The 26,922-nt window shown below is 43.1% G+C and overlaps 1 protein-coding gene across 2 annotated transcripts in view; it reads left to right on the top strand.

Moving 5' to 3' along the window:
• Sgcg (sarcoglycan, gamma (dystrophin-associated glycoprotein)) overlaps positions 1-26,922 on the top strand; it is a 55,957-nt gene that overhangs the window by 6,595 nt on the left and 22,440 nt on the right. The window contains exons 2-3 of one of the 2 annotated variants that reach the window (XM_006519012.3): positions 9,971-10,125; positions 22,515-22,712. In XM_006519012.3, coding sequence (XP_006519075.1) covers positions 22,518-22,712 — 195 coding nt within the window. In that variant the 5' untranslated portion in view covers positions 9,971-10,125; positions 22,515-22,517. Of the gene's footprint in view, positions 1-9,970; positions 10,126-22,514; positions 22,713-26,922 lie in introns of those variants that run through there. The other variant, NM_011892.3, reaches the window with a different exon arrangement.

The raw sequence follows: 26,922 nt of genomic DNA, 5'->3' as shown, positions 1-26,922 counted from the left end.
TATGTGGCTAAGGAGCCAAGGAGCCAAAGGACCTGCTGCAGGTTCCAAAGATGGCAGCCAATGCCCTTCACAGGGAAAGGACATGTCCTGCTCAGCATGGAGTCTCAATGGCTATTTATGCCATAGAACTGAGAGTGAGAGTCAAGCCGTGGCAGCAGCATGCCGAGGAGGTGGCAAATGAGGAGCCACACTGAGAATCCATCTGTCTCTAGGGCATGCTGGCTGCAACAGGGAGACACCTGTCAAAGAAGAAGGGGATGGTCAATAGAGAAGTAAAAGTCGGCACACACAAAGAGTCAGGTCATGAAGAAGATTCCAGCCAGACCATAATATATTCCTCCCTGGTACAAGGCTAAAAATAGCTGATGGCAGGGAGCCACCCTGGAGGAAAGGGAGTTGCAGGAAAGATGAACAATGTTTCCTGACAGGGGTGAACCTTTTACTTTGTTACTGCGGGTGTCTCTGGGACGAACCTGCTCTTTCACATGGGCAGCAGTGTTTCACAGCAGTGGCTGATGACCCTGCCTGACCCTTAGAGCAGCTAGAAGACTTTTAAGAATGGGACTTCATCAATAGGAAACAGCAGAATGCCTGGTGGGATTGCAGACAGGTGCTTTAATGCACCTCTGAGGGTGGTCCAGCATTCTTCCTGCCTCAGTGTCCAGCTCCCTCTGCCCCTAACTGCCTGCCCCAACTCTATGTTATGATCTGCATTAGCGGGAGAGCCTTCTTGCCCCTGAACTGTTGCCTTTTGCCTAAACTACACCCTGCTTGTCTAACTCTTTCCTCAAAACTGTGCATTTTAGAGTACCTTGGGGTCCATAGCAGAACTGACCAGAGGCACAGGACTATACACTGCCTTCTTTAAACATGCACAGCATCCCTCATTGTCCACATCTCCAACAGAATGTCACATGCGTCTCAATCCATGACCCTGCATTGACAAATCACCCACAGTCTGCGGTGCTCACTGGAGTCCCTTCCCTTCTGCTACATGTGCTGTGGATTCTGAAAAACACAAAGTAATATGTGTAACTTAAACAGCTTCATGGCCCCACAGTCTTCTGGTCTTTCTGTCCCAGCCCCACTCCCCCAACAATAAAGTTTTGCTAATCAGAGTGATAGGACTGGAATTTCACATCACAAAGCCTCTTCTGATCATCGTCTTTCACTTGGTAAAGTGAGCTAATGTCTTCCACCCTTGTCACTTCTGTGATGGATATTCTTCATTGTCAGTTTGACTAGATCTAAAATGTACGAAGACATAGTAGTGAGGATCCTTGTCCAGTGTGTCTGTAAGGATGTTTCCAGACAGTGTTAATAGGGAAGGAGGCCTGCCATGAATATGAGATTTGATATCCCATGGCTGTGGTCCCAGATTGAATAAAAAGAAAAATGAAAAATCCAGCAAAACACTAGAATCCCCATTTTCTGCTCTGTCCAGAAGTGGGCAAGCTCCCTCTACCCCAACCTCTCTCCACCTGCCAGCATACCTTCCTAGATAGAACAGACTGTATCCCCTCAAACTGTGAGCCACAATAAATTTTATTCTCCTAGATGCTTTCTGCCAGGCATTTTTGTCATAAGAAATGTAAGTAATATAGCTTCATAGCTCCTGTCTTTTTAGTGCTAAGTAATATTCCATTGTCTGTACATGTCACAGTTTGTATATCCACCCGTAGAAGGAACAGCAATTGATTCCAAGTTTTGGTGATCACGAATAGATATCCACGTGCAAGTTTTAATGTAGATATGTTTTCAACTATCAAGGAAAATACCAAGGATCACAGTTAGGTTGTATCATACGAGGCAATGTTTAATTTATAGGAATCTGGTAAACTGTCTTCCAAGGTGGCTGCATTATTCTGCATTTCCACTACAGGAATGGCTGCTCCTATTGCTGTGCACCCTGGCCAGCATCTGGTGCTGTCCATGTTCTGACCTTGTTCTTCCTGATGGATTGCTGACACTATTGCTCTAATTTGCACTAAGATGTGATGTAGTGTATCCTTTTGTGCTTGTTCATTTTCTGTTTGTCTTATTTTAAAGATGCCTGTTACAGTCTTTGACCCAGTTCCCAATGGGTGCCTGTTTCTTATTGTTGAGTAGAGTGGCGCGTGTGCTTTGTGTGCAATCTTACAGTCATCTACAGATATTTTCTCCAAGTTCACTCACTTGTTTTTTTCTTCCTCTCAACCACTTTTTGTGGAGGCAAAAATCTTAGTTTTAATAATGTCCTGCTTATTGTAGAGTCTCTTCATCATAATGAGACTTTGATATTATGACCAAAAACTCACCATCATACCCAAGATTGTCTAGATTTTCTCTAGTGTTATCTTTTAGGAGTTTTATAACATTGCATCTTAAATTATATTTAATGTCTATTTTGAGATAATTTTTTGAAGACTTTAGAAGTCTGTAACTAAATACTTTTTTTTCCCATGCAGATGTTCAGTTGTCCCAGTGTTATTTGCTGGGAAGACAAACTTAGCTCTATTGTGTTGTCTCCACTCCTTTGTAAAAGTTCCACTAACTAGGTATATATGGGTCTGTTTCTGGTCTTTCTAGTCTCTCCCCCCGCCCCATCAGTTTTGGGGATTTCTATTAAGATGTACTCAAAGTCAAAGATCCTTTCCTTGGCCATGTCCTTCCTGTCTACAAGTCTCTCTCTCTCTCTCTCTCTCTCTCTCTCTCTCTCTCTCTCTCTCTCTCTCACACACACACACACACACACACACACACATTTATTATAGTGGCTTACAGACTTTGGTCCATCTACTCCAACAATGGCAGATTGCTAACAGAATATTCAAGAATCCAATATTTGGTCCATGAGGCTGGATATCTCAGGTGGGGTCATCTTCAAACTTGTAGCAATCCTCCTGATACAGTGGTCCTGGCCATTGTCTATTCTTACCTCTTGAGGGTGTTTTCTTTCACAACAGTTTCTGTGACTGTCAGCTTCAATTGTCAACTTGACACAACCTAGAACCACTTGGGAAAAGGGTCTTACGGAAGAGTTGTCCACAGTGGGTTGGCCTGTGAACATGTTTGTGAGTATGAATTAATATGGGAAGATCCAGCCCACTCTGGGAGGTACCATCCCCCAGGCCAGGATTCCTGAATCTTATAAGAGTAGAGAAAATTAGGTGAGCCCAAGTAAGTGAGCATATATGTGTTTATTTCTCTCTGTCCTTGACTGTAGTTATACTGTGACTGGCTGCTTCAAGCTCCTGCTTCTTTGACTGCTCCACAATAATGGATAGTAAACTGAAACTGAGCTAAAATAAACTCTTGCTCACACCTAAATTGATTTTTTCAGGATATCTTATTAAAGCAACAGAGATGAAATGGGAATAATCCCTTTGGCCACTGTCCATTCTCACCCTGGAGACTGCCTCAAGGTCTGACTCCACTTGTCTTCCTCACTACACTCGATGCTTCATATAATCTCATTTAACAGAGATCAATGGACCAGTGAGCTAAGGAAAAAATCAGCACGAGATCCAGGTAACTCTGAGGAATTCATGTGTCTTAAAAAGTTGGTATTGCATCTTCAAGTCTCTTTGAAGGCTTTAAGCATATAAATGGTCTGGGGTGAATTGCTGGTTCAGTGAGAAACCCTGTCAGCTTTTGGGACCTGGAAGAACAGAGCCGATAAGTGAGGTAGACTGAAGTCTCATGCAATAGCAAAACTCATTCAGAGCATCAGACAATTTATACTCTGAGGGCTAAGAAGAATCACATGAGTATAATGTACTTGTAAGGACAAGTTGCACAAAGCAAAAAATACTTTTCCATAGAGCCATCAACATTTAATTGAGTAACACCAGTAAGCAATAATGAGTAATCTGAAGTAAATTCATCCATCCCCTACATCTCGACAATATATTCCAAGAACAGTTCTGTGTTTTGAAGAAACCGAGGTCACAAGATTCTTGTTTTCTTGAAGTTTTCTCACAAGTACTCAGGATTCTCACATGGCTGGATTCCTGAACTATGCTCCTACAAAAGCTGTGTGTGTGTGTGTGTGTGTGTGTGTGTGTGTGTGTGTGTGTGTGAGAGAGAGAGAGAGAGAGAGAGAGACAGAGACAGAGACAGAGACAGAGACAAAGACAGAGACATAGAGACAGAGAGAGAGAGAGACAGAGAGAGACACAGAGAGAGAAAGGAGGCAAACAGAGACAGACAAACACAGAGAGACAGAGATGAAGAAAGATCCCCTCAGGTCAACCACCTCTGGCTTCCACATGCATGTGCATATATGTGCATGAAAATCCATTGGCACACATGTGTACACATAGGCACACAGGTATATATATGTACATAACACACACACACACTAACACACAAACATACATTGCATGCTGTGATATTTTCAACCTATGATACGTGGTGCGTCCACAATGGGGCAGCATCTCCTCTACAGTCTATTGCAAAATCAGGCTATCGGGTCAGGGTAGACCTGTAGACCTGAGTTCAGTTATTGAAGAGAAAGGGCAGAACTGGGTCCAGGTGAACCAATATTTGGTGGGTGAACAGCTGGTTAGACAGGAAACCAAACAGAAGACAATTCAAATTGGCCATATCAGAACTAAACCAAGATGACCCTGAACAGTTGGGTGTGCTGTGCGAGTTGGTCATTAATGCACACACCTATTGACACAACAACAGATCAGTGGGACCATCACAGTGATGATGCTAGATGTTGTGGGCTCTGCATCTCCAACACTTTGTGGTCTCCAAGGTAATCCAGGCTTCACCTCCACAGTGGCCTCTCTAGGCCTCCATGCAGAGATGCCCCTGACATGTGCCTGGTCTTAGAGGCTTTCCTTAGTTATGGAGGGAGATTCTATAACCCCTTTCTTCTATCCTTGACTTTAAAGACAGAACCATGTAGCTAAAGTTGCCAAGTTCTGCTGCTTGCTGGGCCCGGAACATGCCTCCCTTGTTCAATTACATCTTCATCGGGTTTCTGTTTTCAATAGTTTCCTTCACAGCCTAAGCTTAGCTGTTCTGAACCTCACTCTGCAAACTGGCCTAGAATTTCGAAATCCGTCCTGCCTTCTGAGTTCTGGGACTAAAGGAGTGAACCCCCAGGCCTGGCCTAAGCTTTAATTCCCTTTCACTTTTGTCTTAGTTAAGATTTCTATTTCTGTGAAGAGACACCACGACCAGGGAAAGTCTTATAACGGAAACAATTTAACAGGGGCTGGCTTGTAGTTTCAGAGATTTAGTCCATTATCATCATGACAGGAAGCATAGCAGTGTGCAGGCAGACATGGTGCTGGAGAAAGAGCTGAGTTCTACATCTTGATCCACACACAGCAGGAAAGAGATTGAGCTTCTGCAATCTCTTTTTTTTTAACTGTATAAATTTTTTTAATTAGGTATTTTCCTCATTTACATTTCCCAATGCTATCTCAAAAGTCCCCCATACCCACACCCCCACTCCTCTACCCACCCACTCCCCCTTTTTGGCCCTGGCGTTCCCCTGTACTGGGGCATATAAAGTTTGCAAGTCCAATGGGCCTCTCTTTCCAGTAATGGCCAACTAGGCCATCTTTTGATACATATGCAGCTAGAGACAAGAGCTCCGGGGTACTGGTTAGTTCATATTGTTGTTCCACCTATAGGGTTGCAGTTCCCTTTAGCTCCTTGGGTGCTTTTTCTAGCTCCTCCATTGGGGGCCCTGTGACCCATCCAATAGCTGACTGTGAGCATCCACTTCTGTGTTTGCTAGGCCCCGACATAGTCTCACAAGAGACAGCTATATCTGGGTCCTTTCAGCAAAATCTTGCTAGTCTATGCAATGGTGTCAGCGTTTGGAAGCTGATTATGGGATGGATCCCTGGATATGGCAACCACAAGATGGTCCATCCTTTCATCACAGCTCCAAATTTTGTCTCTGTAACTCCTTCCATGGGTGTTTTGTTCCCAATTCTAAGAAGGGGCAAAGTGTTCACACTTTGGTCTTCGTTCTTCTTGAGTTTCATGCATTTAGCAAATTGTATCTTATATCTTGGGTATCCTAAATTTCTGGACTAATATCCACTTATCAGTGAGTACATGTTGTGTGAGTTCCTTTGTGATTGGGTTACCTCACTCAGGATGATGCCCTCCAGGTCCATCCATTTGCCTAGGAATTTCATAAATTCATTCTTTTTAATAGCTAAGTAGTACTCCATTGTGTAGATGTACCACATTTTCTGTATCCATTCCTCTGTTGAGGGGCATCTGGGTTCTTTCCAGCTTCTGGCTATTATAAATAAGGCTGCTATGAACATAGTGGAGCATGTGTCCTTCTTACCGGTTGGGACATCTTCTGAATATATGCCCAGGAGAGGTATTGCGGGATCCTCTGGTAGTACTATGTCCAATTTTCTGAGGAACCGCCAGACTGATTTCCAGAGTGGTTGTACAGAGCTTCTGCAATCTCAAAGCCCACCCCCAGTGACATGCCACACCTCCTCCAACAAGGCCACACCTCCTCCAACAAGGCCACACCTCCTCCAACAAGGCCACACCTCCTCCAACAAGGCCATACCTCCTCCAACAAGGCCACACCTCCTCCAACAAGGCCACACCTCCTAATAGTTCTTCTCCCAGGGGATCTCTGGGGCCATTTTATTTAAACCACCAAAGATGTCTTCCTTCTTATGGAGCCAGGATGAGAGAACTAGACCCTTTCCTCAGCCTGTTGTGCTAAATCCTCAGGCCTGTTTTTCCTGATAAGATTTTGTTATGGCACGTGCTCCTGTAGTCTCAATTCACCATGGTAAGTTGATAAGTGGCACCCTCTCTACTTCTAGAAACCAGCGTTTGATCAGTCTGGGCTGCATGGGTGTGCTAGGAGGATGGTGCTGCTTATGTGTCTGTCCAGATGTGGGGTTGTCCTCTATCCTCAAAACAGACCCAAAGCTGCTCTTGAGGCAAGAGTCTCTCAGGGCAAGTCACAGTCTTAAAACAAACAAACCAACAAACAAACCATCATTGTACGCAATATGCTCTCAACACCACCCCCAGCCTCATTTGTCCAATTTGTAAAATAGACAGACAGATGTTATTTTCCTAAAGGTTAAAAGATAGTACCTGATATAGTTAGCAGTTCGAGTTGGGACTGCAGAGCCCTATACACTTATCGAGATGACTTGGGGCTCTGTGTGCACTTGGACATATTAAAACCCTATCAGGAAAACAGACCCAAGAACTTGTTGAACACAGTAGACTGAGAGCAGTAGACTGAGAGTAGAACATCTTTCCCTGGACCCCACAAGCAGAGTACCTGTAACATTGTGATGGCAATGGCCCCGTGACCTGTCACCTGACCACCTGGTGTGAGCATCAAGAGACCAACAGGCAGAGAACTTTCTACTGCTTCCGGGACTTCCAAGAAATGGAGTGCCTACAGTTAAGCTGTTGACACAGCCTACTTGAATTGCCATTCGTGTGTCAGTCCATCTGTTCATTTGGATCTAGACTTGTCCTTCGCCTCTTTAGCTACACACACACACACACACACACACACACACACACACACACACGAGCTTCTGTTTGCTATAATCAACTCTTGAGTCTGGGCTTAACTCTTCCCCAGTTGCATCAGTGTCCAGCAGACTTCCAGGATAGTTAGTTATCTGACTGCTGTAACGCCTACTTCCTCATCTCCATCATCTCCCTGGTTCTGCCTCTCAGTCTTCTTGGAAGCTCCTTAAACTAACTCTGTGGTGGCCTTTCTAACACTTTGTAGCCGTTCTGTAGTGTGGGGGGTGGGGTGAGAGAAGTGCGGCTGTGTTTTTTCCTTATTGTGTGGTACATCGAGTGTGGTCTGAGAATAACATTAGTGGTCTAGAGTGGACAAAAGAAGCTCTTGCACTGCCCTGGCTCAGCTGGCTGTCAAGGAAATTGAGATTATTTGGCAAATTGAAGCCTTACCTTCCGAAATTATTGGATAACAATACATTGTGACATTGTGGAAGGACACAGACATGTTTGCCTGTTTCTGACACAGCACACTCATGACATAAGCCCATTTTCATTGATCAGTTTATACCTTGACCTCTTTTAGATGTATTGAGTGTTGGAATCTAAGTCTTCCCTGTGACATCACCCCCCAAACGTCTGATTTTCACTAGGGTTATCCACACTGAGAAAACTTTTTTGTTTGTTTGTTTTTGTTTTTGTTGTTGTTGTTTTGTTTTTCGAGACAGGGTTTCTCTGTATAGCCCTGGCTGTCCTGGAACTCACTCTGTAGACCAGGTTGGCCTCAAACTCAGAAATCTGCCTGCCTCTGCCTCCCGAGTGTGCTGGGATTAAAGGCATGCGACACCGCTGCCTGGCCACACTGAGAAAACGTGAAAGAGGGGGACCCAGATAGAGACTGTAGACCTCTAGGCGCAGCAGTGTAGTGCAGGAATGGGGAAAATGAGATGACACCAGGCTAGACCACGGAAGTATGATGTCCATCAAACACTTGGGTGTATCGAATACTAAATAGATGTGGAAACCTATCAGGCTCTCTAGACGTTTTAAACCATGCTTCATTAGCCATGGAACCTTGACCACATTACTTGGCCTTAGACTAGAGTTATTTTAAGGTCATTTCCATGTTTAAAATGCTTTGATTCCATTAAAAACAATATCATATGTGAGTTTTAGACTTAAGCTACACCTACATTTGAAACACTGAAAATCTTGTCACAATTACTTCAATTAACCCATAAAAGCAGAGACATGCTTGAGTCAAGTCTCACGTGGAGTACTGGATTTAACACTGATGGTATGAGATCATGTGAGTGAGAAACTGATAATGCTTGACTGGTATAAAAATGTACTAATAACAAGAGCGTGCTTACAAATTCAACTTACCCACCAGTGAAAAGAGCAACGTCAAAACCTTTAAGAGTGTCACACTGCAATCAGAATACTGAATTGGGACTTTCAAACTTGTGTTTTTCCATCAGTCTGGAAGGTCAAGGTGGCATCACTGACAAAGAGGTTAAGTATTTCTAATAAAGAGCTGATTATTATATTCTGATTCTCAGTTTGAGTTGTCACAGTGGACAAAATTGTGTGTAGAGGATCCATGAAAGAGTTCTAAGTGCCCTATAAATATAAGATTAGTTGAAACTGTCCTGGTTTAATTTAAGGCCTGCAGCTGTTCCTGTAAGAGACGAGTCAAGTTTCAAACAGTTACAAAGTCGCAGTGCAAATAAACAGAAAGGGGCGGGTCTCCTGAGGAGAAAGTTAAAATTAACCATGTGCATCCTTGTGCAAGGTTTGAAGCTAAGCCATCAATCCCTAGGTATGTAATTTAGTCCATCTTAATTCATGCCACCAGGCAGCATGAAAATAACTCAAAAGATTAATATGATTCAAAAAGTTGATACATTATGCCTGATAAAAATTAAATGATCTAATTGTTTTTTTAAACAAAGACACGTCAGCCTCAGATGGTTATGTTCACATAATTTGTTAAACTGATGTTATCATCCTTGGGGGGAAAAAAGCTGTCATTTTCATATGTAATGTTTATGTACCTTCTGTTTCTTGTTAGTCACCACAATGCAAGTTTCTTCTCAAATAACAAAGTTTCTTTCTTAAAATGGGGCTGAAGGAAAGTGTTTCAAAGACAGAGCTTTTGTGACTAGATACTTTTCTGCCTCTGGGTAAGGAAAGGGGCCACATAAAGCAGTGACGTCCTAGTGCTGATGCCTAGTGCTGATGCGAGTTCTAAGTGACTGCAGTGAGGTTTGACATTAGGGCTCACCAAAGACGGCCGGAGCTTCTCAGGAAGTGGCACAGGGTTTATATGTCGGGGTGCTGGCTTTGCCCCAATGGTTGGGATTCTGTCTGGCTCTGGCTTGTGTTTGGCACACCCGAGAGTGCCCGGCTGGAATTGGTTCCCAGTTTTAGGAGAGTCTGAGCAATTGAAGTCACTGGGTAAATTTAGATTCACTTGTTGCTACAGGAGGGGCGGAAACCTGAGCCAAGGAGCTGAGAAGGGGAACTCATTGTTTGTCTCGCCCTTCACTACACGAAATGAGAGTTTAAATCTTTCCACCACTGCAGAGCTTGGGCCCTCATCGGCAATCAAGTCATCGGTGTGGTTCCTGAGTGGCTAAGGTAAATAGTCAGTTTCCACTTGGATTTTATAGAATTAGTATGTAACTTGTAAATCAGATAGGTACAGCGTTTCTTATTTTTTTCTTCACTGATGGCATAATGGTTAATGATCTAAAATAACGCTGAATAAGTTGATGATCTCAATTATATTTTAATTATTAGCAAAATCCAGTCTCCCTCTCATTTTATCTGTGCAAGTTGTCCCAGAGACTTCTGCGCTATGCATTTAGTACGACTTGTTGCTGGCATTCACACACTTGTCATGACAAATGCGATTGTATTATGGGATGCTGACTGATAATTAATCAGAGAAGGTACACTCTTGAAAATCATGTTCAACTCCACTCAAACGTTTCTGATAGACTCAGGCTATTGCTTCAGACTTTGGATAGTTTCTTGGAGATACTAATAGATTGAAAACAAGAACAGAAGTCGAGGTGTTTTGTAATTGGGAATAAACAACAGGAGAGCCAACTTTCAAGCCAGCTTCCCAACTGTCCTGGGACTGCTTCCCTCCCAGTATTTGGAGGAAAGAAAGAGGTAAGCCCAGACCACAGCCATCCTGGGGAGTAACTGTAAAGAACTGTTGCTTTTGATTGCTCAAATGGGGGTTGTTTCTTTGTGTTACTAAGTTACTGTGTGGTGATTGGAAAATACAAAGTTATTTTTAAAGGACCTAAGAAAGGCCAGGGAAAGACCAATTGGACTGGCCAAAAGATTCACCCCCAGGATGAAGCCAGTTAGGGTTCCCAGGAACTACAAAAACCTATTTGCTGTTTGTCTCTTTTCTGGGAAACATCTAGATACAAGGAAGTCCACTTTGAGAATTTCAAAACTAGTGGTTCTAGTGGGGTTAATTTAGTAGATTCGAGAATGGTTTGAGATTTTCTTTCAAAGCCAAAAGGAAAGTAGTTTCTCAGACTGGTTACATCTGTGATCCTGAAGACTGACAAGTCCAAGTTCCCAAGTGACCTTGACAAAGATGGCAGTTAAATGCTGAAAATAATACCTTTCCATCTTGTCCTATAAAATGAGTTCCTGTGGCTTGAGTTCTGTGATACAGTGCTTGCCTAGCAAGTGTGGAGTCCTGGGTTCACAGATAAGTAGGTGGTGGTAGTGAATGGAAAAAAAAAAAAAAAGGAAAGGAAAAGATGTGACTGCTCCTGGGTGTGGTGGAAGAAAAAGTTCATTGTAGAGAAAAGGGAGAGCCTAGCCAGAGGCAAACACATCTTCCAGAGTCCAGAGCGGTCATGGCCCTGATCCGTGTGGGAGAGAGGGAAACCAGATGCATCAACCAGGAGGCCAAAGGTTCAAAAGGGGCAGGTAACCAAAGTGTCTGGATTATATAGGGAAGCATTTCTGGGGGAGGAACAGCCTAGACCTGGACTGGAGAGTTGAGGGTAGGGGGTGGGTATGCCAGCTATACCCTAGGGACTGAGGGGTGTTGGAAGACCTTGGCAGGTAGGTTCAATTTGATATTTTAAGTAGACACTTTAGCCTTTTGCCTGGGTTTAAAACTTGGATGGCTGGATAGATAGATAGATAGATAGACAGACAGACAGACAGATAAATGATATATAGACTTAGAGGGATACCTGATCTTCAGATCATTAAGCTAAACTCCTTACAAAGTACAGAATATTCCTGTACAGTCTTTCCAAGAAAATTCTTTACATCACAACCTGCCAAAGTTAAAGAGGCATCTGTAGGGGAAGAAGCGACAAAGGTGGGACCAGAGAACTATAGGGCCTTGCCACTGGGTCAGAGAAGGATACAGCCACATAGATGCTGGTCCAGAAAGCAGAGTGGATGGAAGATGGGGGATGGGAGGTGGGGGTGAGTAAAGTCCTGAGTGCATGTGCACTGTCTGATAAGGGCCCAGCCAGGTTAAGGTCCCGGAAGCCTTAGACCTATGGGAAATGGCCAGAGCTCTCCAGGACTGGGCCCAGAATGATGGCAAAGCTTTCACTCTGGTGCAGGTATTGATGCCACCATAGCTTCTTCTGTCTGCCCCCTGACGGTTCCTGTTGAGATTAGCTAGGCCTGAATCCTTTTCAGCTGTGTATAACAACTTGTTTGTCTGGATGGATGTCATCACCCCACCTCACTGTTGAGCTGGATGTGATAACCCTGCCCCTTGTTCAAATGTACATAGTAAACACACTGGGTTTCTGGAGCCTCTCCATCAGACCACCCAGTCCCAACTTTTATGTGTGTCTTTCTTTCATTCCCTCATTGCCCCAATCCAGGGTTCTGGGACCTAAGCTATTCAAGGACACAACAGTATTTGGAGACTTTATAAAGCACACCAGACTTCTCTCAATCTCCCTCAAAACATTTAAGTCAGCTGGCTTGTAGAGTGACTGGTATAAACAGATGTATGTGCAGGGAGAACACAAATGCACTTAAAAAATAAATTAATAACTTTAGTAAATTGGATTTGGAAAGTCTTTTTGTTTGATTAACACATTGTACATCACTACAGGGTCGGGTATAAAACTTTAATGTGTCTGTAAATGAAATCAGGGCAATTAAGATATCCATTATATTTGTAATGACACACTCTTTGTAGTGATAACACTCCAAACTTTTGCTTCAGGTTATTTCAAAACATATGATGCATTTTTAAAGCTACAGGTAATAATATGCTTGTTGCTATGAGAAAATATCAGACCAAAGGCAACTCAAGGAAGGAAAGGCCTCTTTTAGCTCATGGTTTGAAGCAATATAGATCATCATTATGGAGAAGGTGTGGCTATAGAACAGAGACATCTGGTCAACCATTGTGGAGAAAGCATGGCTACAGAAAAGAGACAGCTGGTCAACCATTGTGGAGAAAACATGGCTACAGAAAAGAGACAGCTGGTCAACCTCTGTCCTTGAAGTAATGAATCAGGGAAGGTGAGAGATGAATATTAGCACTTAGTTGGTCCCACCCTTTACTCAGCCCAAGATCCAAGGTCATGGGAGGCTGCCATCTACGGGCAGAATGAATATTCTCCTAGTTAAACTTCTCTAGAAACACCCTCCCTCAAAGGTGTGTCTCCTAGGTGATTCTAAATCCAGTCAACCTGACAAGGAACATTATTTTTAACCTACTGTGAAATAGACCACAAAGTGCTATTTCTCCCAAATGTAACTTAGCACCTGTTGATTGGCCTCTCTTCAACCCTCCCTGCCTTGACATTCCCAAACTGTGGAAACCAAAAATTCACTCTCAACCTCTATGAAATACGCCCCCAGACAGGGTCTCACTATGTATTTCCACCTGTCCTAGAACTCACTATGTAGACCAGACTGGCCTTGAACTCACAGAAACCCGCCCTCCTCTGCCTCCCGAGTGCTGGATTGAAGGGTGGACCACCATGCCCTGCTCTTTATATTCTGTATAAGTGAAGTCATGTGGTGCCTGGCTTTCTATGCCTGGCTTGTGTCACTAAAAATTGCCATGCCCAATGTCATCTGTGTTGTTACAAGCAACAGAATTTTGTCATTTTTGTGGCTGAAGAACATTTCATTGTATTTGCATGTGCTTTGTGTTCTCTGTCCTCTTGCCCGAAACAGCAAATGGGCTGTTGATCTGGTACCTTGTTTTTTGTGCCTAACACTCAGTAGACATGGGATGCTGGTGTCTTCTCAGCACACAGATCTTAGTTCTCATGCACATGGACACTGTAATGGGATTTCAGGGTCACATGGATGCTCTGTTTTTAACTTTCTGAGGAAACTCCATATTTTTAAGCATAATGTCTACACTAATTTACATTCTACCATACTACAAAAGAACTCTAGCTTCTCCACACTTTCACCAAACATTTGTGATCTTTCTTCTTCTTTTTTATTTTTTTTATTAGTTTTTGTTTGTTTGTTTGTTTTCAAGACAGGGTTTCTCTGTGTAGCCCTGGCTGTCCTGGCACTCACTTTGTAGACCAGGCTGGCCTCGAACTCAGAAATATGCCTGCCTCTGCCTTCCAAGTGCTGCAATTAAAGGCATGTGCCACCATGCCCAGCCCTTCTTCTTTTTTTTTTTTAATAACCACTGTTCTAATAGATATGATGCTATCACTATAGGTTTGAATAGTAATTGTAGTTTTTGTCAACTTGACAAACCACTGTGACCTGGGAAAAAGACTCCTCTATTTGGGGATTGCTTTTATTGGATTAGCCTATGGGCATGCCTGAAGGACATTTTCTTTATTGATGGTTTGTATGGAAGGGCCCAGCACTGTGTGTGATGCCACCCCTGGGATGGTGGTCCTGCATGGTATAAGAAAGCAGGCTAAACAAGCCAGGAGGAGCCAGCCAGGCAGCTTTCTTTCATGGCCTCTTTTTGGGTTCCTGCCTCCAGGCTTCTGCTTCAGCTCCTGCCATTATTTCCTTTGATGATGAAGTGTGATTAGTATGTGTAGGGGTCAGGTGATCCATTGGTTTTTCTTTGGGTATTAATATCAATTTTGGAATATTTGAGACAGTGGTTTCTTGGATATCATGCCTTCTCAATTGTCGTCTCTATGTCTAGATAATTGATCACCCTGTGTTACACAACAGGGATACTGGAGATGGGCTCACATGGCAGATAGTAGGACCACATGACAAAGAGCTGAGGTAGAGAGTCTTCAAAGTGTAGACAAGAGAACAGTAGTTGCCCAAGTATCCAAGTAGTGGATACAGAAGTAGACATTCACAGACTATAGTAGGCACTGGCTATAGAATACAATGCAGAAGAAAACCTGGGAGTCTCCTGTGTTAGGAAGAAGAGTAGGTGCTTCCTCTGATATCACACAGAAGGAAACCTTGGTCACCTCGCTTACATTCACAGAAAGAACCGCAAAAGTGTCAAGTGTCAGCTACCACATGCGGACTCCCACAATAACACAAAAGTGTCAAGTCTTTCAGCTACCACACGCGGACTCCCACAATAACACAGAGAGGAAAACAGAAGGTGCCCACGTTCAGCTGACACAGGAAAGTTAACAACTTAGACAAAACCAACCAAACAGTAGGCATTCACTATCACTTGACAGAAGGAAGCACTAAGCTGTAGACTCTCATCATTGCCTGACGCAGAGGTGCTGTGTTTAAGTCCTCAGCAGTTTGTCACCAGCCGTTACAGCCGCTTACAACGTTCCTGTCCTCACCTGATGTGTGTGCAGTAAGTTGATGGCCCACCCTTATTATAACCCATGATAGGAATAGGAGCCAAGTTGGGATCAAGTGACGCTGGTTGTGTTTAAGGCTCAGGAGAGAGCCGGGTGTGGTGGAGCATGCCTTTAATCCCAGCACTCGGGAGGCAGAGGCAGGCGGATTTCTGAGTTCGAGGCCAGCCTGGTCTACAAAGTGAGTTCCAGGACAGACAGCCAGGGCTACAGAGAAACCCTGTCTCGAAAAACCAAAAAAAAAAAAAAAAAAAAAAAAAAAAAAAAAAAAGGCTCAGGAGGCCAAATGCCACTGCTATTACAGCCCTCTAACACACACACTCTGCAGTGACTTAAGTGCTGTTCTTATCTATTGGCTGTGCTGTGTTGTTTCCACCAGTTCAGCCTCTTGGTGCCAATGACGCCCCTCAGCCAAGCACTGCGTGCTTGCACAATAAAAGCTTCAGGTGTCTGAGTGTGCCGGATAAAAGATGGGACAAAACACAGAGAGAAGCAGAGTCTTTGAATTGCTTGCTTCTGTAACCATACCACTGTGTTTTAGAATGAGCCTGTAGCCGAAGAGAACAAAGCCAGAACAAACGTGTTGTAAGCTGAAGATGGTAGGGCAGTCAGCTGGGTCTCTTGCTCTTCCATTCCGTCCCTTCTAAAGAGACTCCTGCTCAAGTTTGTCAGGGACTGGGTGCTGGGTTCTGCTGGGTTGGTATACTTCTCAAGAAACAAACCTCCATTTTATTGTAAAAGTCAATACCACTATAAAAAAGCAAGAACAGTTGTATGACCTTTTAATGTGGATGTATGTGAGCATGCATGCATGGTTCCCTGTGTCACTTGTGTGTGTATCTAACAAGGGGCTTTATTTTATAATCAGACTGCTTGGATAGAGTCCAGAGATTATCCGGCAGCCTTGCTGTATTTAGGTGTACCAGGCAGAGTCACTAATGCAAAAATGGAACAGAGATATCCCTATAACTATTTGGTCATTGAAATATGGTCATGAATTTGGGTCAGTGATAAAAATAAATTCATATTTATTTCACTATGAAAAGCACTACATATATGTACATGTGCATGTACATGCATATTTATGGTTCAGTCCTATAAATTCATGTAGGAGGATGGTAGCTGCCCCAAGACAGGAGTCACACTTGGGGTACATGGGCATGCTTCAGCCTTGTCCAGATGGAGCCATAGGGATCAGGAAGAAGTGACAGATATCTTTAGACAAGCTCACAGACTTACTTCATACCTGCCATTCTCCTGCCTCAGCTACCACTCTCTGCTTCTGTGATGTTTTTTAAAGATATACCTTCCAGTATATAAATTGACCTAGTTAGTTGTCTGTAGTGGTCTGAATGAGAATGGCCCCAATGGAACATATAATTGAATGTTTGGTCCACAGTTGGTGAACCATTTGGGGAGAATGACAAGGTATGGCCTCTCTCTCTCTCTCTCTCTCTCTCTCTCTCTCTTTCTCTCCCCCCTTCTTTCTCTACCTAGTGGTATTGTTTCAAGTTGTAAGCTCTCTATTACTGCCTCAGTGCCCTGGATACCTGCCTGCTGCCATGCTCCCAGCCATCTTGGCCAAGGACTCTAGTCCTCTGAAACTGCTAGCCCCCAAAGAAACTCTTTCTTCTATTCGTCGCCTTGGTCAAAGTGTGTTCAGCAATAAAAAAGTAGTAAGACACTGGCTATTGCTGTGATACAACAAAAATATTTCCTTGGCATAGAGGTCCTAATCACACTCCCTCACTGGGGGGTCAGTGGTGGAACTTAAGGCAGGAACCTGGAGACAAGAACTGAAGCAGAAGCCATGGAGAAGTTCTGATTATTGGCTTGCTCTCCAGCCTGAGGTTCAGCTTATGTATGCATTCAAACCCATCCCGAATCAAGAAGTACACACCCCACAAGCTAAGATCATCTCACAGAGCTGCTTCATCAGAGAAAGCCTTCACCTAAAAGAGCTGTAACACTAAGACTCTTGGAGAAGGTCTTCCTCCTCCCCCACAATGCCTCCCACCCCTGCACTTATTCCCAACTGGACCAAAATCCTGCCTGTTCCAGACTCTACTTCATCCGTTCAGCCTGGTGTGAGTGGTGTCTGAGAGAGTGTCGCTCTGAGAGAGGGAAAGCAGAAGACTTGGAACCACAACATTCCTCCCGGATTCCGATTCCCCTTCCAACCTGTCCGACACTCAGGAGGGAAGAGGCGGGTGTGGACCCCACCCGCTCCGAACTTCACCCTGTCTTCTCCAAGGTGATGTACAGGCAGCATTTAGACATTCTGGGAGGAGAGGCAGAGCTGGGAACCACAACAAACAACAAACCCTTACCAGCTGTGATGGTTTGAATAAAAATGGCCGCTACAGACCCCTCACCAGTGGCACGATTAGGAGGTGGACTTGTTGGAGGAAGTGTGTCACTACGGGGTAGGCTTTGAGGGCTCAGGTGCTCAAGCCAGGTCAGTGGCTCATGGTCTCTTCCAGCTGCCTGCAAATCCAGACATAGAACTCTCAGCTCCTTCTCCAGCACCATGTCTGCCTGCATACTGCCATGCTTCCTGCCATGGTGATAATGGACTAAACCTTTGACAATGTAAACCAGCCTCAATTAAATGCTTTCCTTTATAAGAGTTGTTGTGGCTATGATGTTTCTTCACAGCATAGAAACCATAACTAATACAAAAGTTGGTACCAGGGACTGGGGCATTATCCCGAGCTTTTGTCCCTGCCGGCAAGAACACACTCAGGACAACCGGAATCTTCTGCGGCAAAAGGCTTTATTGCTTACTTCTTCAGGAGGAAGAGAGAGAATGGTGAAACCCCGTCCCTTTTATGGAGAATTGTCCTCCGCCTCGGATGTGTCGCTCCCTGATTGGCTGCAGCCCATCGGCCGAGTTGTCGTCAAGGGGAAGTCAGAGCACATGGAGTGGAAAACTACCCCGGCACATGCGCAGATTATTTGTTTACTACTTAGAACACAGGATGTCAGCGCCATCTTGTAATGGCGAATGTGAGGGCAGCTCCTCACAGGGCATTGCTCTGATAGGCCTGGCTGTGCTTTGGATGAGTGTGGACTTTGGAACTTTGGACTAGAAAAGCAGTTGAATGCTTTAAATGGGGCTTAATTCATGATCCTAGTTGGAACATGGCTGTGATGCTGAGGATGATTTGAACTGTGGGAGCCTAACTCAAGAGGTTTCAGAGGAGGAAAATATTAGTACATGGCCAAGAGACCGTTCTGGTGATATTTTGGCAAAGAATGTGGCTTCTTTCTGCCCTTGTCCAGAAAGTCTGCTTTGAGACTGAATTGAAGAATTTGGGATTAATTTCATTGGCAGAGGAAATCTCAAAAACAGCTTAGCGTTGACTCTGTTATATGGTTCTTAGTGGTCACTCTTATCCAGATCTATAATGAAAAGGAGCAAACTGAGCAAGAAAAAAAAATTGTACACTTTGAGGAGACAAAGGGGGTACCAGGAAGTGGAATGGAGCTAAATCCTGTGCTCAAGGAGGTAAACAGATTAAAGAAAAGCCTGATGCTAAGTGGAATAGTGACCTCAAGGCAAGATCCCACCCAGTTAAGCTTCCAATTTGTGAAGAGGAATTAAAGAAAAGCTTAAACCTGAGCGTGGTGGCTCACACCCTTAATCCTAGCACTGTGTAGGCAGAGGCAGGTGCATCTCTGAGTTCAAGACCAACTGGATCTATAGAGTGAGTTCCACGACAGTCAAGCTTAGGCAGTGAAGGGAGCCATCAAACCCAGAAAGCTGGTAAAGATGCAATCAAATGAGGGGGCTATATTCCAGCCCCAGCAAGCAGCAGAGCTCGGCAGTGTTGGCCACGTGGTCTGGCTTTAGAGTTAAAGACAGAAGAAAGGGGTTATGTAATCTCCTTCTGCAACTAAGGGAAGCTGTTGAGCTCAGGCAGGCCATTGTGTGAAGCTGTGCAGGTGAAGCCTAGATTGCCTTGGAGACACCAAAATGCTGGAGATGCCAGAGTCAGGGGATACCTGCTGCTGACAGGGAGAGGAACCAGCTCAAGAGAGAGAAGTGTGTTGCAGTCAACAAAGCTGGAAATACTTGGGGGTCTGAAGAGCACTTTGACATCAGACATGGAGAGGCAGAGTTCTGAGTTTGTCCAGCTGGTTTTTGGTCTTGCTTTGGTCCAATATTTCCTTATCATGTTCTCTTTCCTTGCTTCTGGAATGGTAATTTATATCCTATGCAATTATACATCGGAGGCCTGTGAGCTGCTTTTTCATTTTGATTTTACAGGGAATTACAGTTAAGAGATTGCATGAGTCTCAAGAGACTTTGGACTTTTACAGGGTTGAGACTTATAGATTCTGGAACCTTTTAAAGTTGTACCTAATGCATTTCTGCATTGTGATATGGCTACAAGCCTGTGGGGGCTAGGAAGTGACATGGATTGACTAGAAAAGGCCCCCATTGACCCATAGGGAGTGGTACTATTAGGAGGTGGCCTTGTTGGAGTGGGTGTGGCTTTATTGGAGGAACACTAATGCACAGCTATGTATAGTCACCCTTTGAGTTCTTAGATATAATTGAATTTGTAATTTTTCAAGAATCTGACTAGCTTTTTAAAAAATACCTCCTTGAAGTAGAAGCTTCTGGTTTCTTTGGAAAGTCAATTATGTCCAGTGATGTTTTGCTGGGGAACACAGGTTTTCACCTATGTTCTGTATCAGACACATGAAAGGTCACATGATGAAGGAATATAAATATGACCCCACAGACAGTGGGAGCCGGAGCATCAGTTCACTTTTCTCCACCTCTCTATTCTTCATTAACATATTGGTTAGTATTGGTTCGCCTTACATTGCATTGCTGAGCTAAGCTTGTGGTGACACCATAGAGAGAAACTCACCAAAGAACTTCTCATGAGGTTCCTGTGGCTTCCTGCTGCCTCTATAGACCCTGTCCAGTTGGTGAGCCTTGGGGTTTCTTCTGGATTGAACCATCTTTGCTAGTTCATGTGTGGTGACCGCTGAGAGGACTGGACTACAGCTGCTGATTTGTATTTAGTGTTTGCTACTGCATTGAACTGCTGATATCTTGACAATGAAGATTAGACCTGCCCCCAAAGAACTATTTCTAAACAGGTCTATCTTGCCCATGCCTTAATAACTTTTCTCTTCCAGTACTTCTGGTAGGTGGTGGGCTGGAGGGGAGGTTGAACAGTTGTTAAAGTATGTTGAGTGACCAAGTCTGCTCAGTCAGTCAACAGGGTCTTGAGGGAGGGAGTGAGGATTGAAGAAAATAAAAAGACAATTAGGGGGCTGGTGAGATGGCTCAGTGGGTAAGAGCACCCGACTGCTCTTCCGAAGGTCCAAAGTTCAAATCCCAGCAACCACATGGTGGCTCACAACCACCCGTAATGAGATCTGATGCCCTCTTCTGGAGTGTCTGAAGACAGCTACAGTGTACTTACATATAATAAATAAATAATAAGTAAATAAATCTTTAAAAAAAAGACAATTAGACAACATTATAGTATGACTCCAGCCAGTGCAGAAGTGGCTTTAATTTTCCCCAATCTGCTTTCATATCATTCTAGGTACATGCAAAGAATAGGGTTAGTTCCAGGTCAAGGAAAAGTAGTCAAGGAACAAGCAAGGCATAAACAAAAGTCCCATGTGTTATTCAGGGACTTATCAAGATGATCCAGATCTTGAGCCTACTTTCTTGTCCTAGCCCAATGTCAAATCCTTGCCAATATCTTAGAAGCAGCACCAAGAGCTCTCCACAGCTGAGAAAAAATCATGCCTACACTTCCCCCTTATGAAAGTTTGGTGTTTTGTTTTTGTTTGTTTCTTTGAAAGACTGGTCATGTATCTCAATCTGACCTTGAACTCAACTCACTACTATCTGAGGGGCTAGGTGATAGAATTGTGAGTGTACACCCCCACACCTGGTTCCTTTTAAGATTATGTGATATTAACTCTTTTGGAACATGACTCATATGTTAGTCATCTTGTTTGCCTACTTCCTGAAAGTGTCCTGTCTCAGCACTTGGGAGGCAGAGGTAGGCAGATCTTTGTGAGTTTGAGGCCAACCTGGTCTACAGAGTAAGTTCCAGGACAGCCAAACCTCTACCGAAAAAACCAACCAACCAACCAAACAAACAAAAAACCTGTCTTGAAAAACCAAACCAACCAACCAAACCAAAACAGAACAAAAACAAAAACAAAAAATGACCCCCAACCTGATATTAATATCTAAGCAATGCATTTAAAGTCAATAACAGTTAAGGTATGACATCAACACACTTGAAGTGAACAGTGAGTATAATTTTTAATGCTGACATAAATTACTTACAATTAGTTTATAAAGTTAAATTCTGTTTAATGTATATATATTAAACACAGAATTATCTCCATGTCATTGACTTTAAGTCTGAATTCCAGAATAGTCACTCCCTCTGTTACCGTTGTATAAGGCTATAAACAGATCACAGAGCGCTCTGTGTTTTCAGATCAGCATGATCTTTTGCCAACATGAGTTCCACTTTGTGTGACCCCAAAGCCCTGGGTACCTGGCATTCTGCCCAGTGGTGCTCATTATCTGAACTTCTAGGGTCCCTTTTCACAGGCATTTGGTGTCAGTACAAACAACAAAATCAGCTCTTTAGTAAAACTATTTATATTGTATGTTACCTGGTCATTCAAACCGTGCTTCTCTGGAGGAAGGTCTTTTCCTTCTTTTTCTCTTGTCCTCTCCTCTCCTCTTGTTCTTCTTGTTCTTGTTCTTGTTCTTCTTGTACTTGTTCTTGTTTTGTTCTTGTTCTTGTTCTTGTTCTTGTTCTTCTTGTTCTTCTTGTTCTTCTTGTTCTTGTTCTTCTTGTTCTTGTTCTTCTTGTTCTTCTTGTTCTTCTTCTTGTTCTTCTTCTTGTTCTTCTTCTTGTTCTTCTTCTTCTTCTTCTTCTTCTTCTTCTTCTTCTTCTTCTTCTTCTTCTTCTTCTTCTTCTTCTTCCCCCCCCCCTCTCTCTCTTGTTCTTCTTTTGAGATAGAGACTTATGCAGCTGACCTTGAGCTCACTATGAAACCAAGAATTCCCTCGAACCTTCTGCTCTCTTCCCCTCCCCGCTCTGAGCTCTGGGATTACAGGTGTACACACCATACCTGGCTTCTGGTTTGGATTAAAATTGTTTTCTAGACTCATGATATATCGGTACTGACCACTAAGTTCTCTTCCCTCCCTCCTCCCCTCTCTAGAAGATGGTTCGAGAACAGTACACCACGGTCACCGAGGGCACTCACATAGAGAGGCCCGAGAACCAGCACATCTACAAGATTGGCATTTACGGATGGAGGAAGCGCTGCCTATACCTATTCGTTCTTCTCCTGCTCGCCATCCTCGTTGTGAATCTCGCTCTCACTATCTGGATTCTGAAAGTGATGTGGTTTTCTCCAGTGAGTATTGCTTTCTCTGACTCATTGTAAATTATTGTACTTTTAAAAAAATTATTGCATAGTATTTTCCATTAGTCATTATCTCTATGGGGTAGGAAAATTCTAATCTGAATTTGTGGTTGATTCTCTCAAGATTCCTTAGTGGCCATTTACACATTACCATCTATAGAACTGGATTTTCCTCATGTTGTCAGTCCTATAGTTTAGTGTTTGCATGTCTGCTCTCATCTAAATTAAATTACTGTAATGAAATACCTGAGGCAAGCATTTGTTTGTTTTTAAAGAAGATGATTTTTGTTTGTTTTTTGTTTAGTTTTCCTTTATTCTTGATAATGTATATGTTAAATATGTATATATTAAAATATGATCATATTTATCCCTCTCCCCTCCTACGGTTCTCTCCATATCTCTCTAACAGATCTAAGTCCCAATTTCAGGCCATTGTTTTTATAACTCAGTAAATCCAATTAGTGCTGCCCATAAGTGCAGGGGTGTGGATCCATCCACTGGAGCATCATGGGACATCTACCTTCCAGTGGCCACACCCTCTGAGAAGAGTGATTCTTCTTCAGCAGTTATCCATTGACTAGCTCCACAGAAAGGGTTGTGGCCTGGAGATGATCTACCTATCTATGTCAGAGTTTGGCTGACTTGATGTTGTGCAGGTAACCACAGCTACTGTGAGTTCCAGAGTGCACCCAGTATGCCAGGCCCAAAAGCTTTCCCTGAGCTCCTCCCCTCCTCCAGCTCTTACACGCTCTCTGCCTCCTCCCCGCTGATGTTCCCTGAGCCTTTGGGGTAGGAAGCTTATAGAGATGTCCTGTTTAAAGCTGACGACTTCATCTAAAGAGGCTTGTTCGTTCAGCTCATAATTCTGGAGGTTTAAGGACTTAGGTTCAGCTCTGAGGGGGACCTCAGGATGCCTGGTGCAAGTGTGAACCTGAACATACAGAAGAATCCAATCAACAGACAAAAAGCCAGACTGGGTGGGGCCCAGCTGGGGATTTTATCACAACCCTCCCATGAAAGCTAACTAGGACCCCCCCAGACAAATATCTCAGACTCTCTCATGTGCAAGTTGCCATTGACCCGAGGGCCTTCCATGAGGACTTACCTCTCAAAAGTCCAGAAAGCTGTCACCCCAGTGACCAACCTTCCTAATACTGCAACTCTTTAATATAGTTCCTCATGCTGTGGTGACCCCCAACCATAAAATTATTTTTGTTGCTACTTTATAATAATAATTTTAACACTGTTATGAATCTGACATTTCCAATGGTTTTAGGTGACTCCTGTGAAAGGATCATTTGACTCACATGGGGTCTCGACCCATAGGTTGAGAACCACTGCTTGGAAGACACACTTAGACCACGCCCAAGCCAGAGCAATGCAACATTTGCGTGTTTTCAACACTCTGTCTGACACACATAAGGGTTATATGCAAAGACTTCAATATTCACAACAGATTTAGTAAATAAAATGCCAGAAGTCTTTTTTTTAAAAAAGATTTATTTATTATTATATGTAAGTACACTGTAGCTGTCTTCAGACACACCAGAAGAGGGAGTTAGATCTTGTTACGGATGGTTGTGAGCCACCATATGGTTGCTGGGATTTGAACTCTGGACCTTTGGAAGAGCATTCGGGTGCTCTTACCCACTGAGCCATCTCACCAGCCCCCCCCTTTTTTTAAAGATTCATTTTTATTTTATTATATGTAAGTACACTGTAGCTGTCTTCAGACACTCCAGAAGAGGGAGCCAGATCTCGTTACGGATGGTTGTGAGCCACCATGTGGTTGCTGGGATTTGAACTCCGAACCTTCGGAAGAGCAGTCGGGTGCTCTTACCCACTGAGCCATCTCACCAGCCCAAAATGCCAGAAGTCTTAAAGAAGTTATTCTATTCTAGATATTCCCGTATGTTAAAAATAATTGCACAACCTTATTTGCCTTTATGTTTTGTGTACATTTTGTTTATTTCATGGTGCTGGGAATTGAACACAAGACCTTTTGCATATTAGGCAAGTGCTCTACCACTAAGCTATGTCACAAGAAGCCCTTGTTTTGTGCATTCTGGGATGGGGTTCTCATTTAATATAGAATACATTGATTTGGCAAGATAGAGCCACTGAGATGAAAGTGCTACTGTGAGGAACATCACAGTTTAGTCAGTATGTTTTCCCCAGGCAGCTGAGGGTGTGATGTGTGCTCAGACTCTTCCCAAGAATAATAGCTACAGTTGAGGTTTAGTGCAAAGTGCACTTAACAAACCCTACATTTTCTATGCCTTTGTTCCTGCCATGTCATGGTGCAAGCCAATAGCTACCATCACTGTCTTCACATAGTAAACATCTGCATTTCTACACATTCTGGCAATATACTCATAAAATTAAAATATAGCTTGAGAAACATTATTGAATATATTTATTATATTTGTATTTGTATTATATTGTATACAAATATTGTATATTTGTATTATATCTGCATGTAACTGTACTTACTATACATACATTAGAAACTATTATAAATTAATTTTTAAGTAAAGGTTAGAGTTATGAGTGTATTTAACATTAGACAATATAGGGTGTGATTTCTGGGTTAGAATTTATACTGACAATATTCTGCAGCGTCATGATGGTATTGAACACTGAATCCCAGCATTTCTTCACAAAGGCTGGGCGTCTGTGTATATATTAGTTATTTCTCCGTGTCTGTGATAAACCAAGGCAGCTTGTAGACGGAAAAGTTTATTTGGGTTTATAGTTCCGGAAGGATATGGCTCCAGCATCATGGTGGGAAAGCGTGGCTTGCAGGCAGGTGTGGTGACCAGAGCAGGAAACTACAAGCTCACATCTTCAAGGGCAAGAGAGGAAGGCTATAGCATCTCAAAGCCCACCCCTAGTGACAGACTCTTCCACAAAACTGCACTTCCTAAACCTCTTCAAACAGCGCCACCTATTGGGTGAGAACCAAAGATTCAACTTCCTGAGCCTGTTGAGCCGACTCAGTCAAATCACCACAACTTTCTTCTTCTATGGCACTTGATATAACAAATGATGCTGTGATGCCTCCTTGTAGAAAACCGATGCTTTTATGCCCATATACTTTGCTCGTGGGTTTTAATTAAGTATTAGTTTATTACTTTAGTGGACCCAAGATTCTTAATCACATAAAACATTTGTTGTTTTATGACTGTACAAATTCTATATTGAATCCCAGCTTATCTGTACAGAACTATAAAATCAATTAGATGGTTATCATAATAGACACTAAATGCCTTTCCTTATCAATATCCCAGTATATTGGATGCAATTATGTACTCAATAAGTATTTTTTGATTCTAGAGCATGAAAAGAAATGAAAGGTCAGATGACCTTTGCAGGAGCATGTGTGTATATAGTCATGAACATTAAGAAGTGAGACAGATTTAATGTTAGGTTGACACCACAAAATTACTTTGGGTTTTTCAGACATGCTGTCTAATCCAGGATGTTACAAGAAGTCTTTGATCTGTATTCTATTAAATAATAGGATACTGACTGGACCATAACACATCCTCACAAACCCCTGGGTCTCTGCAAATGCACTGGGTTAATTGCTCTACTTTTACACCGTTTGGGAGGAAATGTCACAGTCTAGCATCCCTCCTATTCTTTAAGTAAAATAATGGATTAACGTCTTCTGTGAGCACATGAACTTGGGAAGGAAAAGTAGAGGAGAAGAGAGGCATGGGAGAGAAAGGGATAGGATTTTACCAAAATGCAGTATGCATGTGTGAAATTCTCAAACAATAAAAGCTATAAGGAGATGTTGCATTCATACCATGGGGTAGTGTGCAACAGCTAAAAAGCAGAGGTAGACATCTATAAACTGACATATAACTTTTTCTAACACTAGAGAAGCCCCAAACTATATTCTCTAAGGAGTTTCTTCTGAAATCTATGGAGAAGCGTTCACTCCATGACACGATTTGTGTCCTTATCAAGTGTTCAGGGGGATGAGGAGGACGGGACTGCTCATCCCTCACACAGTCTCGGGTCATAAAGCCGTACTAAACATGGATTCTCCTAGACTTTCCCTATCAGATCTCAACAGCAAGGCTGCTGCCTCCTCTGCTCTGAGCCTCTTCGCGATGTGGGAAATAAATTGATAACTCACGTTCAGTCAATGTGGAGGCCTTTTTGGAATTCTTGGGTGGAAGGCATGACA

Source organism: Mus musculus, chromosome 14 (assembly GCF_000001635.26).
Source record: "Mus musculus strain C57BL/6J chromosome 14, GRCm38.p6 C57BL/6J".
In the NCBI taxonomy this organism is placed as follows: domain Eukaryota; kingdom Metazoa; phylum Chordata; class Mammalia; order Rodentia; family Muridae; genus Mus; species Mus musculus.
The sequence above is the reverse complement of the archived record's forward strand: the minus strand, read 5'-3'. Positions and strand labels throughout refer to the sequence as shown.